This window comes from Diabrotica virgifera, chromosome 7 (assembly GCF_917563875.1).
Source record: "Diabrotica virgifera virgifera chromosome 7, PGI_DIABVI_V3a".
In the NCBI taxonomy this organism is placed as follows: Eukaryota; Metazoa; Arthropoda; class Insecta; order Coleoptera; family Chrysomelidae; genus Diabrotica; species Diabrotica virgifera.
In genome coordinates, this window is record NC_065449.1 from 170,329,353 (window position 1) to 170,344,692 (window position 15,340).

Sequence of the window (15,340 nt, forward strand, 5' to 3'; positions counted from 1 at the left end):
GAAAGCCCTTCTACGAGTATAGGTGTATAAAGATCGGTTACCTAATGTGCCTTTACCACCAGAACCTGCGATAACTAGATGGAGAACATGGTTAAATTCTGTAAATTTCATAACCGATATTTTGAAGGAATTAGAGACGTCAATTTGTAGTTTCGATGTAGACGTAACTCAGGTGCTATGAAAAATGTGTGGATGTTTTAAAAAAAAAACCGTTATTAAAAAGTAATTTGACACATATCCAATCCAAACCAATTGTGTAAATATTGCTTAGCCAATTACTAAATTAGAAAAGCGAAAGATTTCTTTAGACCAAAGTATTGAAATTATCAATTCATTAAATGAAATAATTAAACACCTTGGTGAAACCAACAAAATGTATCAAAAATTCTGCACGGCGTTAAAGAAAAATGAGGAATATCACAAAATAATTAAAAAAAATATTATTATGATGGGGAAATGTGAAGATAATTTAATTTTATAGGTAGAACCCTCAATTAAACAATATTTTAAATAAGCTTCTTTAACTTCATGTGAAGTAGAAAGAATTTTTTCCGTGTATGCTTAAACAATTACAATCAGATATACCTACGGCTGTTTTTCTGTAGAAAATTTAGAAAACGTTTAATAATGTACCGTTTTAATAATATTTGTAATGATAAATAATAAAGAATGATGATAAATATAAAGAATAAATGAATATAATGATGTAGGTTATAGAAATTTCAATAAATATTTTTTATGACTTTAGCATAAAATAAATATTTTTTTATTTAGCTTAAATGCCTCGACAGTCCATTGGCATCAAATAAATAATTAAATAACTTCAAAACAAGGATTACCGTGTTTTTTATTTATATGCATTAAATGCATAAAAGCATATTTAAGTGCATATTTCAACTGTTTTTTGTGCATATTTTAGGGTTTTTTAAGTGCATATTTCCCGAGCTCTATTCATAAAAATATAAACTCGAACTTTCTACCATAACTGTACTTATCGAAGATAATAGAGAGATATCGAAACCCTATTTAACATCGTCCTTTAATAAAAGATCCTTTATTTTGACATAAATAACCATGCTTATATGTCAAAAGTGTCAAAATAAAGGATCTTTTATTACCAAACGACGGTTTCGATAACTCTCTAATGACTTCAATCGGTCACCTGAACTGGTATTTTGAATTTGGTCGGCGCAAAATATCTGTTTTGGGCCTTTGTGTCAATATTTTTGTATATCGGCTACAAAAACACTTTTTAATTACGAAAACAAATTGACTGCATTTGATTTGTTTCTCGAGTCAAGTGTGCTGCTGCCAAAATGTCAGTTACAACATTACTACATTCAACCAGGTATCACTTTATATTTAAAACGGGGGTTTATTTTTAGGAATGTGTGTCAGAGTATCTAACTTTGAACATATTAATTAATATACAGTACTTGGCATTTTGTTTCGATGGGTTTAAATTATAGAATGCGGTAAAGCAAAGGAGTAAACATAATACAGGGATGACACATTCCTACCATTGTAAAAATATTAAATTATTTATACTTATTTGTTTTTTAATTTTTATGTGCACCTCTATTTTTTAAAACATATTTTTGAAAAATAGGTTGTAACAAGTTATTTTAACTAAAAATTTATGACTTTTTTTTCTGTTATTCGGCTCATTTTGCTCTTTTTGTCTTTTCATTACCCCGGTTTTATGGATGTGAGTCTCTTTCTTTCGCTCATGGTCTAGAAGTGCCTTTCTAGTTATTTGACGAAGTAATCAACTATTTTCAATGGGAAATAAGCCACAACTTTACAAAAAAATAATTTTATTAACGTTTCGACGCCCAAGTCGGGTGTCGTTGTCAAAATACAAAACAATACTAGATTAAACAAAAATTTTGTTGCTTAGCAAAAAATTCTTCTAATAATTTATTTAATTTAATTCATTTATATCGGCAATTCAGACATGTATTATACATTTTAAAGTAGAAGACTTTAAAATGATATTGCCAATATTAATGAGATGCGTTCCTGGGACGACTTTACTAAAAGATAGTTCATTCGATTACATGAAATCAACCTCAACTGAAGAATATCCGCCACAAAAAATCATAGCATGTGATGTGTCTTTAAAAAGACAACCAAATGCAACGGTGGCAGTAAAATTCTCGCGCTAGAGATTCCATAGTAAATTCATAGTAAAAAAGGGAAACCAGGAAAAAACCTCGTGATACTATCCCAACATCGTAAGTATTTGGGCTTACATTTAGTTTACTCTTAAAACTAATACCAAATTCTAACTTTAATATAATATATGCTATTTCAAATTATAAATAATATTAATAATACATTGATATTATATAAATAATACTAAAATATAAAATATGTATTAACTCGATATGTTACTGACTTACTAATCGTGGTATTTTCTTTCTATTGACTTCCTCTTTTAGTATGGGTAACCACATCCTACTGTATTCTACCCAGGAATTTGCGACACAATTGTTTTCATTTAGCATAATTAGAGCCGCTCCTTTGATTTTTCTCTTTTTACTATCATTTTCTTTCAGGACTATACTTGAATCTCTTCACTGAACTCTATGTTCATTATCCCATGCTTGTTGACATATTTAAGATCTATCAAATTCTCTATTTTTAATATAAGACTGATGTTCACTTTTTCTAACGTTTAATGGTCTTGATGTTTTACCTAAATAAAATTGTTCGCATTCACAAGGTATTTTATAAATACAATTCTTTGTTCTTTCTTGTTCATTGTTAGGTTTAGTTTTAGATATAATAGATCTCAATGTATTTGTTGTTTTGAATGTTGTTGAATTTATTTCCTATATAATACGAGGAAAATATCAATACCATATATAAAAGGACTATTCGAGGAACTTAAAATAATAGGAAATAAATTTAACATTTCAACAACATTCAAAACAACAAACACATTGAGATCTATTCTATCTAAAACTAAACCTAACAATGAACAAGAAAGAACAATAAATTGTATTTATAAAATACAGTAAGTCAGTAACATATCGAGTTAGTACATATTTTATATTTTAATATTATTTATATAATATCTATGTATTATTAATATTATTTATAATTTAGAATAGCATATGTTATATTAAAGTCAGAATTTGGTATTAGTTTTGAAAGTAAACTAAATGTAAGCCCAAATACTTACGATGTCGGGATAGTATCACGAGGTTTTTTCCTGGTTTTCCCTCGTGATTTACTATGGAATCTCTAGCGCGAGAATTTTTCTGCAACCTTTGCATTTGGTTGTCTTTTCAAAGAGAGATCACATGCTATGATTTTTTGTGGCGGATATTCTTCAGTTGAGGTTGATTTCATATAATCGAATGAACTATCTTTTAGTAAAGTCGTCCCAGGAACGCAATTCATCAATATTGGCAATATCATTTTAAATTCTTCTACTTTAAAATGTATAATACATGTCTGAATTGCCGATATAAATGAGTTAGATTAAATAAATTATTAGAAGAATTTTTTGCTAAGCAACAACATTTTTGTTTAATCTAGTATTATTTTGTATTTTGACAACGACACCCGACTTGGGCGTTGAAACGTTAATAAAATCATTTTTTTGGTAAAATTGTGGCTTATTTCCCATTGCCACAATGCCACAAGAAAATAGCTTCAGAACGACATACCGGACGAAGTGTTTTTAATTCTGTTGTTTCCAGTAATCTATTGGTATTGATGTTACTCGTCTAGTTTCTATATTATATTTTAATACATATATTTGTTTTGTAGATTCTTAACTTGCCATATTTGCCAATGTCTTTGTTTTACCCAATTATGATCTTCTTTTTACACTTGTTCTAGATCTAACGATCGGTCAGCAGTTTTTGTTTCAAAGAATTTCAGCTTTCAACTCACTACCTATCTAGATTGTTTTTTTTTTAGTTCTGTTTAGTTGTATTTGGAGATCGTGTTAGTATTATTGTTTCTTTGTTGGGTTGTTACATAGTTTCACATTATATTGTTTATGTCACTCCTCGTTCCTGCCGTATTGTCATGCCGTCCCTTTGGTCACCCTCGGAAAATGCCGTAGTTAGTAGTTAGAACAGTTTGCTAATTAACAAGGAGTAGTTATCTGAATCATAATATGCCTTGCAATAAGCGTTCAACTTAAATTTATATATTGACCAGTTTTTGAAATGAAGACGTGGTCAATTTGGCTATCTCCCTGGAATTATCTGTTAAAATTAAATTATTAGAAATATAGTTATAAATTAAATCAAGAATATAAAATTATTCAACATCACATATATAAAATATGTGAATAATTAGTCAACACGCACTTTGCATTTAGAGGTGGAATGGGCGCAAGTGAAGAACTGTTTACAATGACGTTATTATTAGGGAAATAATTCAGGAAGTATAATAAAAGTGTGTTAATGTATTTATATGTTATATATAACATAACAGCTTCTAAAGTTTACATTTTTCTAATTTCTATCTCTTATTATCTTTTCGTGGTTTTAAATAATCCAGATAACACAAAGATATCTTAAAGAAATCTAAAAGATAACTTACTAGAGATGTTTTAGACGTCTTAAAGATGTCTGGTATTTCCGAAAAGATATCTTTACGACGTCTTAAAGATGTACGGATATTACAAATCCTGACATCTTAAAGATGTCTCTTTTTGTCTATTATTAAGGTGTTTAGGATAACTTTCTTTTTAATTTTTATGAAATATTTTAAATGAATATTTTAAAAATAGTTAGGTTCTAAAAATACTTTTTCTGCGGTCGTGCTAAAAGAGCCACTTTCACGCACGCATTTCGTTTCCGAAAGTTGCACTTTCCTGCACGGCGTGCGTGAAAGTAAATTTTCCCGCACAGCGTGCGGGAAAGTAAAATACCTTGTAATATGGCATTATATTATATTGTAATACATGCAATAAACTAATATTTAGATATTATTTACTAATTTATTTCAAATTTATCTTTTTGTGTTCATGTTTTAATGAAATTAACGCGATTATTTCATTCATAGGAGATTCTGACCAATAGAAAGCTACAGAAATCTAAATTAAACTGATAATTTTTTATAATTTCCCGTCGTCAAGTATATTACGTCAGATGCCCTTCGTTGCTACGAAAAAATACATTCAGTGACATATAAAATATGTGAATAATAATTAGTCAACACGCACTTTGCATTTAGAGGTGGAATGGGCGCAAGTGAAGAACTGTTTACAATGACGTTATTATTAGGGAAATAATTCAGGAAGTATAATAAAAGTATGTTAATGTATTTATATGTTATATACAGCGTGTCTACTTGAGTTGGAAACATATGGGAAACTTTTTTATTATTAATTTTACGAAAAAAAGTTATTCTTTATAAAAAGTTCTGCATGCCCCAAAACCTAAGATTCAATTATCAGATATCAAATTTTCTCAATATTATACGAGGTATGTCAAAAAATATGAATTTCGGCTAAGGGTAAAGTACCTTTATTTCTCTTAATATCGAAAATTCTTATTATGAAAAGTTGTTTGGAAATAAAAACCAAGCTCAAATATGTAATTAAATGCTTCTAATTGGAAAAAAATATTTTCCAAATTTTTCTCAAATTTATTGATACTAACTTCGTTTTTATTCATTACACATACGATAACTCTTTTATTATTACTTTTACGAAAAAAAGGTATTCTTTATAAAAATCTCTGTATGTCCTAAGACCGAAGATTCAACCAACAGATATGACATTTTATTAATTTTATACGAGTTATGTCAAAAAATATGAATTTCACTCAAGAGTAAAGTACCTTTATTTTTCACAATATTGAAAAACGGTTATTAAAAAAGTTGTTTAGAATTAAAAACTATGTGTCAATATGCAATTACATCCTTCTAATTGAAATACTGTGAAATATAAAGGTGCTATAATATTGAGCGAATTTCATATTTTTTGACACACCTCGTATAAAATTAATAAAAGTTGATATATCATGGTTGTGTCTTAGATTTTAGACCATGCAAAGTTTTTTATGAAGAATAACTTTTTCTCGTAAAATGAATAATAAACGAGTTATGATATTTGTAATAATTAATGGTAGGGGAGCCCAAGCGGGGATTTTTGCAGTTACTCGAGCGCGTCAGATTAGCATATGGGGGAAACCTGGTACCCTGCAGATGTACCTCTACCATATATTGGCTCTTAACACAGGGGAGTTCGTTAAGGGGGGCCCGAAAAAAAAAATCTATCCTTAAAAAAACTCGAAATTGTCAGATTAAGATAAGGTAAGTTAAGTACATGCAAAAGAGTGTATATTTCAAAAATCTGACGATTTGAGCCGGGCGTAAGGAAATGGGTGAGTCCCAAAGTTTCACAAGAAAAAAGCGAATATTTCGCGAAATGAATGACAGATCGAAAAACTAAAAAATATGTGCCAAATATTTTCTAAAAATCTATCGAATGATACCAAACACGACTTCCAACGGAGAGGGGTGGGGGGTAAATTTAATATTTTAAATAAGAATCCCGCGATATTTCGCGAAATGAACATCAGATCGAAAAACTGTAAAATACACTTATTCAATATTTTTGAAAAATCTATCGAATGGTACTAAACACGACCCCCCATAGATGTGGGGTGGGGGGTTACTTTAAAATCTTATATAGGAGCCCTCATTTTTTTATTGCAGATTTGGATTCCTTACGTAAAAATAAGTAACTTTTATTCGAAACATTTTTTCGAATTATGGATAAATGGCGTTATAATCGGAAAAAACGATTGTTGGAAATGGAAAATTAAATTAAAAAATGGCAAGCGCCCACTAAAATGGAAAACTTTACTTAACTTTTTTTGGTTTTAGGACCTACTCTTCACAACCCAATATGTCCCCAAAGCGCTCGAGTGACTGCACATTTAGCATACTTTGCTCCCCTACCATAAAAACGATGTTGGGTATCCATAAATTTGAGAAAAATATTTTTTTTCAATAAGAAGCATGTAATTGCATATTTCATCTTAGTTTTTAATTCCAAACAACTTTTTATCATAAGAATTTTCGATATTGAGAGAAATAAAGGTACTTTACCCTTAGCCGAAATTCATATTTTTTGACATACCTCGTATAATATTGAGAAAATTTGATATCTGATAATTGAATCTTAGGTTTTGGGGCATGCAGAACTTTTTATAAAGAATAACTTTTTTTCGTAAAATTAATAATAAAAAAGTTTCCCATATGTTTCCAACTCAAGTAGACACGCTGTGTAACACAACAGCTTCTAAAGTTTACATTTTTCTAATTTCTATCTCTTATTATCTTTTCGTGGTTTTAAATAATCCAGATAACACAAAGATATCTTAAAGAAATCTAAAAGATAACTTAGAGATGTTTTAGACGTCTTAAAGATGTCTGGTATTTCCGAAAAATATCTTTACGACGTCTTAAAGATGTACGGATATTACAAATCCTGACATCTTAAAGATGTATTTTTTTGTCTATTATTAAGGTGTTTAGGATAACTTTCTTTTTAATTTTTATGAAATATTTTAAATGGATATTTTAAAAATAGTTAGGTTCTAAAAATACTTTTTCTACGGTCGTGCTAAAAGAGCCACTTTCACGCACGCATTTCGTTTCCGAAAGTTGCACTTTCCTGCACGGCGTGCGTGAAGGTAAATTTTCCCGCACAGCGTGCGGGAAAGTAAAATACCTTCTAATATGGCATTATATTATATTATAATACATGCAATAAACTAACATTTACATATTATTTACTAATTTATTTCAAATTTATCTTATTGTGTTCATGTTTTAATGAAATTAACGCGATTATTTCATTCATAGGAGATTCTGACCAATAGAAAGCTACAGAAATCTAAATTAAACTGATAATTTTTTATAATTTCCCGTCGTCAAGTATATTACGTCAGATACCCTTCGTTGCTACGAAAAAATACATTCAGTGACATTAATGACAATTAATGTTTTAAAAATTATAAAAGTGATGACTTTCAACCGTAAAATATTTATAACAACTGTGTGTTTAATTGTACTTTTTTGTATTTACATAAATAAATTACAATAAAATTTTGGTCTTGAACAGTTTTATTCATGACATAATCGCAACAAATTGCACTCGATCTCTAAAATTAATATAGAATTTTTGCCCTCGTGACAATTTGGACATAATTTCACTTGCCTTCGGCTCTTGAAATTAAAACTGTCAAAGTGTCACTCGGGAAAAATTCAATAATTTTAGAGCTCTTTAGCAATTACTACTGATAATTCGATGAAATAAAATTATTTTGACATAATATTTAAAAGTCAGATCAGTAGACAATTACAATGGTTTTGAATCGTCGTCATGGAAACCAATATCGTCGTTGTGTTAACCCATTACAGTCGAACCCGCTTATTGGAATAGCCTTTGTGCAAGGCAAAAATATTCTTATAACCGGGATATTCTAATAACCGATCATTGGTGGCTAGTCGAAATAAGTGTTACCGAATACACGTAATAATATTATATACATACTTTGCCAATGTGTAGTTTTACATACTATGTCAATATGTAGTTTTATTACATACTATGCCAATATGTATATCATATATTATGTACATACATAATCAGTGTATGTAAATGGTTTTAGGTCTTTTTACGTCAATAATACAGTAGTGTAACTAGTACTTATCTATGTATGTGTTAAATACCAAATTACATTACATGTATGTGAATGAATACATTAGGTAATTAATATGAAATGTATGCAATATGTAGATATGTAAATATTTTCTTAGTAAAATGCATATATAACACAATTACTTTTTTTTCCTTGAGAAATTATTGGTAATTATAGCTTTTTCCTTGTTAATCCGTGTGGTCATCCTTAATCCATTGGTTGAATAGAAGTTTTATTGGCGTCAAGAAATGGATTGTTACATTCTTGTTCTTTTCTCTTCTTTTCGAATTTAACAAAGTCATAATTCACATCTTGCAAGCAAGTAGGTACTCTCTGAGTGAATTCTAAATAAACTGCTTCTAACAATTTTATAACAGGCAACAGTGCCTTTGTGTAGACAAATAAAAATTATTTTATGACCCATGCATTTGTCGGCCATGCTAAAGATCGAATTGGTATTCGTAACAAAGTAATAAATATTTATTACCCTAATAATATCTAATCCAGCACTACAGGCCGTTGACGACAAACCATAATACCAAACATAATTTAAATTTTTAGTAAATTGTAAAAAAAATATTCTTTGACCTGCAAAATATGCTAATAAGCGGTATTATCTAGTTGGATCCTATTCCAATAAACAGAAAAATTTATTAAGGAGTAAATGGAAATGTTTCGGGAACTTGAATTTATATTCCATAAACCGGGATATTCCTATAACAGGGATTCTAATAAGCGGGTTCGACTGTATATTGAAAGTTTGGTTTTGACAACCTTGTCAAAGAATTAATTTGTGTATTTTTACTTCTAAATAAAAATTGATATAAATCTATTTTTTGTGGCTTTTTTCCAAACGTACGGCCCTAGAAAAAATATTGTTCCTAATTCATGCGGAAAGTATCAATTTCCGCACTAGTTACGAAAATAACTATTTTCTACAACCGTGTTAAAAATGCAGTTTTTTGCACTCCATAGGAGCGTTAAAAATGCTACTTTAAAGCACTAGTGCTTTAAAATTTTTAAGGCACTGCAGTAAAAAGTGAATTGTCAAATTGTGAAACATCAAAATATTTATATTTTATTTATTAACATTAATATTAATATTGTAACTTGCGCAATTTGAAAAAGGTGGTTTAAAAGGTTTTTTAAAATTAAATTTAAACTGTATTATTGCATTTTTAACACGTTTGTAGAAAAAAAACTATTAAAATTTGTTAGAATATACAACAATAAAAGTAGATGTGATATTATTCTATAGTTGTTATGATTTACGTATTGACAGTATAGGCAGTTTTGATGTAATGTCTAAAATGACTAAAATTTTTTATTTCATTAATAGTTCCAAAATGACACAAAATCTAGGCATCGGATAAAAAAGTTTATTTGAACAAAGTGTATTTTTTTGTTCTTCTTAATGGCGGTACAGGCCCGTTTTTTTAATATTGTATTTAATTACAGAGTAATTTCCACATATTAATATATTTTTCAAATTGGGCTCTGTACCGTTATTCTTTATTATATTACCAATACCTGTGCCAAATATCTCGAAAAAATATTCAAAATTACAGCCGCAATTTTGGAACGCGTTTTCGCTACCTGTTGATCGCTACTGTTTCACCTTAATAAAAATAATTAGGTTCTAAAAATACTTTTTCTACGGCGGTGCTAAAAGAGCCACTTTCACGCACGCATTTCGTTTCCGAATGTTGCACTTTCCTGCACGGCGTGCGTGAAAGTAAATTTTCCCGCACAGCGTGAACACTTTTTCAAAAATATTTTACGAATTTAGCATACATTTTTTAACCATTTCATGATTTAGTTTAATAAAATGAGCCTTTTTCTTGAATTTGGTGCCTTTAGAGTTTACCTAAACCTAGTAGTTTACGCATAATGACGTTGTAGATAAAAGCTTTTTGGGATAAACAAATGCAATTTTACAATAACTATTAAGGTGAAACAGTAGCGATCAACAGGTAGCGAAAACGCGTTCCAAGATTGCGGCTGTAATTTTAAATATTTTTTCGAGATATTTGGCACACGTATTCTTAATATAATAAAGAATGGCGGTACAGAGCCCAATTTGAAAAATATATTAATATGTGGAAATTACTCTGTAATTAAATACAATATTAAAAAAACGAGCCTATACCGCCATTAAGAAGAACAAAAAATACACTTTCTTCAAATAAACTTTTTTATCCGATGCCTAGATTTTCTGTCATTTTGGAACTACTAATGAAATAAAAAATTTTATTAGTTCCAAAATGACACAAAATCTAGGCATCGGATAAAAAAGTTTATTTGAGGAAAGTGTATTTTTCTGTTCTTCTTAATGGCGGTACAGGCTCGTTTTTTTAATATTGTATTTAATTACAGAGTAATTTCCACATTTTAGTATATTTTTCAAATTGGGCTCTGTACCGCCATTCTTTATTATATTACGAATACGTGTGCCAAATATCTCGAAAAAATATTCAAAATTATAGCCGCAATCTTGGAACGCGTTTTTGCTACCTGTTGATCGCTACTGTTTCCTCTTAAGTGAACCTTCTTGAAATTTTAATAACAAAATGCTTGTAACGTTGTTCCTATTCTGACGCAAAATTAAAGTTTTTTGTTTATTTTCAGAAAAGGTGTTAATAATTTTCAAAAAATCGACTTTTGGAGCTATTTTCCCAATAACTAAGCAACAAATAACTTTACAAACTCTCATTTTAAAGAATTTTCTATGCTTCTTCAGAAAAATTGTGTCACTATTTCATATAATTTACCGATCTCCACCTTTTGTATTTAAAATCAAACATCGATTTTTAATTGTTTATATATTGGTTATAAGTTAAAACGTACGGTAAATCTTTTGCATAATTTTTATATTTGATATTGTTGTAACTAAATTTACCCAAAGGAGTTCTTAGATACCTGTATCAACGGATGTCACGGGAAAATCCTTAGTTCTCTGGCTTATATCCAATCTTTAAGTTTCAATAAAATAATAATAATATTTATACAAAAATTCAATAAATAACAAGATAATTTTTAAATTACTTAAATCTGTGATATGGTAAAAGTGTTTTTTTGAAGTTATACTTCTTTACGGGCGTAATGACGGTGAAATTTTATATGGGAAAACCTAGCGACCGGGCGCATGCGCATTATAACTTTGTTCTGATTGGATGTTCAAATGACATGACAAAAATTATTAAATATGGCAGCTGTGGCACAGCTGTGGGACTGTGCGGTTTGGTTATAATGTATGCTTGTTGCGTTTTAAAATTTGTAGGAAGAGAAACAACAAACAAAAAGTTAGTTAATGGTTATACTGCCTTTTTAAATAGTTTTCATATTATATTTTTGGACTTATTTACATAGAAGAGATGATTGTTGCATGCCAATGTGAAAGCTCATCAAACTGTGCCTAGTATGAGTGCCGCAGATCTCGCTTATTCAAAGCTAAAGAATTTTTCACTGGTAAGTGTTTTATAAATAGTTGATCAAATTTTGTTATGATATTTGAACATAGCCACTTTGCACGACGCAAGTGATTGCGAAATTTATTAGTCGTTATACGGGCTCCGATACCTACCTTGAACCTACCAAAATACATAAGTAGTATGTAATACTTTTATTTACATAATTTGATTACCATCAAAATTTCTATCAATATTCACCTAATATATTGTCTTCTTACTCTATGTTTTGTTGTATTTTTTCAATTCTAAATCATTTCAATTCAAAATCAAAATAATTTGATTTACATAAGTTAAAAATGTCAAAAGGTTAATCTGTTTAGTTAGACGATCTTCGCACATAATGACAAGCTGTCTCTGTGGAGAAGTTTTAATGCGAGTGAATCCCAATACAACGCAAATACCAGCCGCGTGGTAAGTTGGTTCGAATCCCAATAGAAACTTTTATTTTTTTATTTTTTTTTATATATTTTATGATTGTAAGTATATTTATTATATAATTTTATTTTCAGAAAATACGTTTAGTTAAAAATTTTTCCGACAATTAATGTTCAGAAATCATTTGTGGCATTTTTAATGTGTTTGTGTGTGTTTTATTTTTTTATTATTTTTATTTTTGGCACTGTTTTAATAAAAATGTTTGAGAAGTAGTAAGTATAAATTAATTTAATATTTAAATAAAATATAAATAAAAAGTATATTAATTTCGTTTATAATCATATAATCATATAATCATATAATCATATAATCATATAATAGAAGTATAACTTCTTACGTGCGTACAAAGTACACACACATTCTTTTTTTTATTTTAGCTGGTGCCAGACTTTTCGTTCAATTTTAATTATAAATGAAATATTATGAATGGAATGTTAATTCAAGACAGTATTTACCTAGATCTGTTATCTGTAGCTTGTAATTTTTTTTAGTTGATACCAGGCTTTTCTTTCAATCTTAATTATTAATGAAGTATTAATGAATGGAGTAAAACTGTATAGATCTGCTATCTGTAGTTTGTAACATAAATACAATCACTTGTACTTTCACGGTGAACCAACATCAATTCACATTCAAATCAAGTCCAAACAACGACATACCACACTCTACCTATCACACTCTAACCTTCAAAGGTTTGAATACTGTTTAATGAGAAAGGATTCGTAAATGAATTGGATCCCCCCTAATTTCAGAAGGTAATATATAAGACAATACCTACCTGTTTTTATTTAATTATGTAATTGAAACTCGAGACGGTTACTAACTTGTGGTGATACAGTTAATTTGTTATCTAATAAAATTTGTACTGGTTATTTTGTGCTAAGTGAAAAAATGGCTAAATTACTAGGTAAGTAAGTCTGTGTCAGATAATGTTATTTAAAGGAAGAAAATAGGTACTATCAACTTATAATAAATATGTAAATATTATTTAGTTTTGCTGTAATAGTTTTATTAAGTTACTGACTGGTCACTAAAATAATATTTAGAGAAATTCTTGTAATTTCTTTTAGAAATTACAATTTTTTCACTTGAAGAGTTGAAATTCTGAATGCAACAAACATAAAAATGATAAAAATTATAGAACCAAGATTTTAGGGGAACGGAGCAAAATGCAAAATTTTGACGTATGTCAAAATTTTCATTGGGTTTAAAAACTAATAAATATATTTGAAAAATTTAAACACAGAATGAAAGATTACATTATTACCGAGGGTCAAAAGTCCCTGAGAACTTCTATGTTTATTTTAATAAATTATGGGGGTGAAAATAAAAGAGAAAATTTAGTGTGATTTTTAATTGCAAATATTTTATTCAATAGAAATCTTTTATTTATTCTAAGGGACTTTCGGCCCACGTTAATAAAGCAGTCTTTCATTCTGCTTTCAAGTTTTTAAAAAATACTTCTTAGTTTTTTTCAGAATTCGAAAAAAAAAAAATGAATACTTCATTTTTTTGTAAGGTCCTCTACAGGGTGATTGATTAGTGTGATAAAGCTCAGTAGATCCGCTATAGTAATAGATAGCAATAAAAGTTAATAACAAAAATTGTAGCCAACTTTGAGCTTCAGATTACGAAATTAGTTAGAATGTTACAGGGTGTTGTATAACATATTGGCAGGCCAAACTTTTGTTTTTTTAAACGGAATACCCTATATTTTATTTTTTATTCGAAATTTCTTAACTTCCCTATCATAAAAATATAAAGGTATGTTATATTATACAGGGTATTTATAAAGTTATTACCAATTTTCTATGAAAATCGTAACAAGTTCAGCTCCATATATAAATAAAAATAAGCACAATAGCAATGGTTTATTAGTGCCATATTTTTTTGTTGATTGTCAACATTTTTATTAATGGTTGATGTTGCTAATTTTATTTATATCGAATACAGGGTGAGTCAAAACGCAAGAACATTATTTTCTCAGTCATTTTAAATGAAACACCCTTTATTTTATGTCATTATGGAAAAGTACCATTACTGTACTTTAATTTTTGTATAATATTCCGTATACCTAAATTTGTTAGTTTTCGAGATATTTTCAATTTTTAGAGCAAATTATTAATAAGGTGTCTAAATTTTTCGAAATTGTAAGTAAGCCATGATTGAATTGTCTAAAACTGACGGTTCACCATAATTGTTTGTGTATTGTGTTCTTAAATAGTTAACATTAATTTTACTGTTGATGAAATGGTAGATATGATCTGGAATTGGGGGAGTGCAATAAAAATTCCTTATTATCAGTAAGAATTCTGAAAGACGACAACCTACAACAGCAAGCTTTGAAAAATTAAGGATTCGTTAGAGAAAATAGAGAAAAACAACTAGCACTTGTTCTACTTAGAAGATAAATGTCATATCAAGATGTGCTATTCTTTATAATTATGTGCAAAAATAAATAATATGCAAATAATTTGTATTTCTATTACAGTTATATGATAACTACAACCGTTGTCGATATCTGATTATAAAATCAGACTATATTCGACGTAGATCTCTACAATAATCAAACTCGACATCAAGCCATTCCAATTGTATAAATTTTAATGAATTCAATTGTATTTAAATTGCTATCCAATGGGGTTGATTAATTTTAATTTTGAAATGAGCGTTTCAAATGATCAAATTTCAATTTGTATCAAGGATTATGGAATCAAAAAGGGATGTTTTGTCAAACTGCGGTTTTTTACC

General features: G+C 28.8%; 2 protein-coding genes across 10 annotated transcripts in view; one reads left to right on the plus strand and one right to left on the minus strand.

Moving 5' to 3' along the window:
- LOC126887620 (uncharacterized) overlaps positions 1-15,340 on the minus strand; it is a 376,841-nt gene that overhangs the window by 178,475 nt on the left and 183,026 nt on the right. The window lies entirely within an intron of this gene.
- The window catches only part of LOC126887623 (uncharacterized), a 117,072-nt gene continuing 115,133 nt past the window's right edge, over positions 13,402-15,340 (plus strand). The window contains exon 1 of the mRNA XM_050655227.1: positions 13,402-13,496. Coding sequence (XP_050511184.1) covers positions 13,481-13,496 — 16 coding nt within the window. The 5' untranslated portion in view covers positions 13,402-13,480. The remainder of the gene's footprint in view (positions 13,497-15,340) is intronic.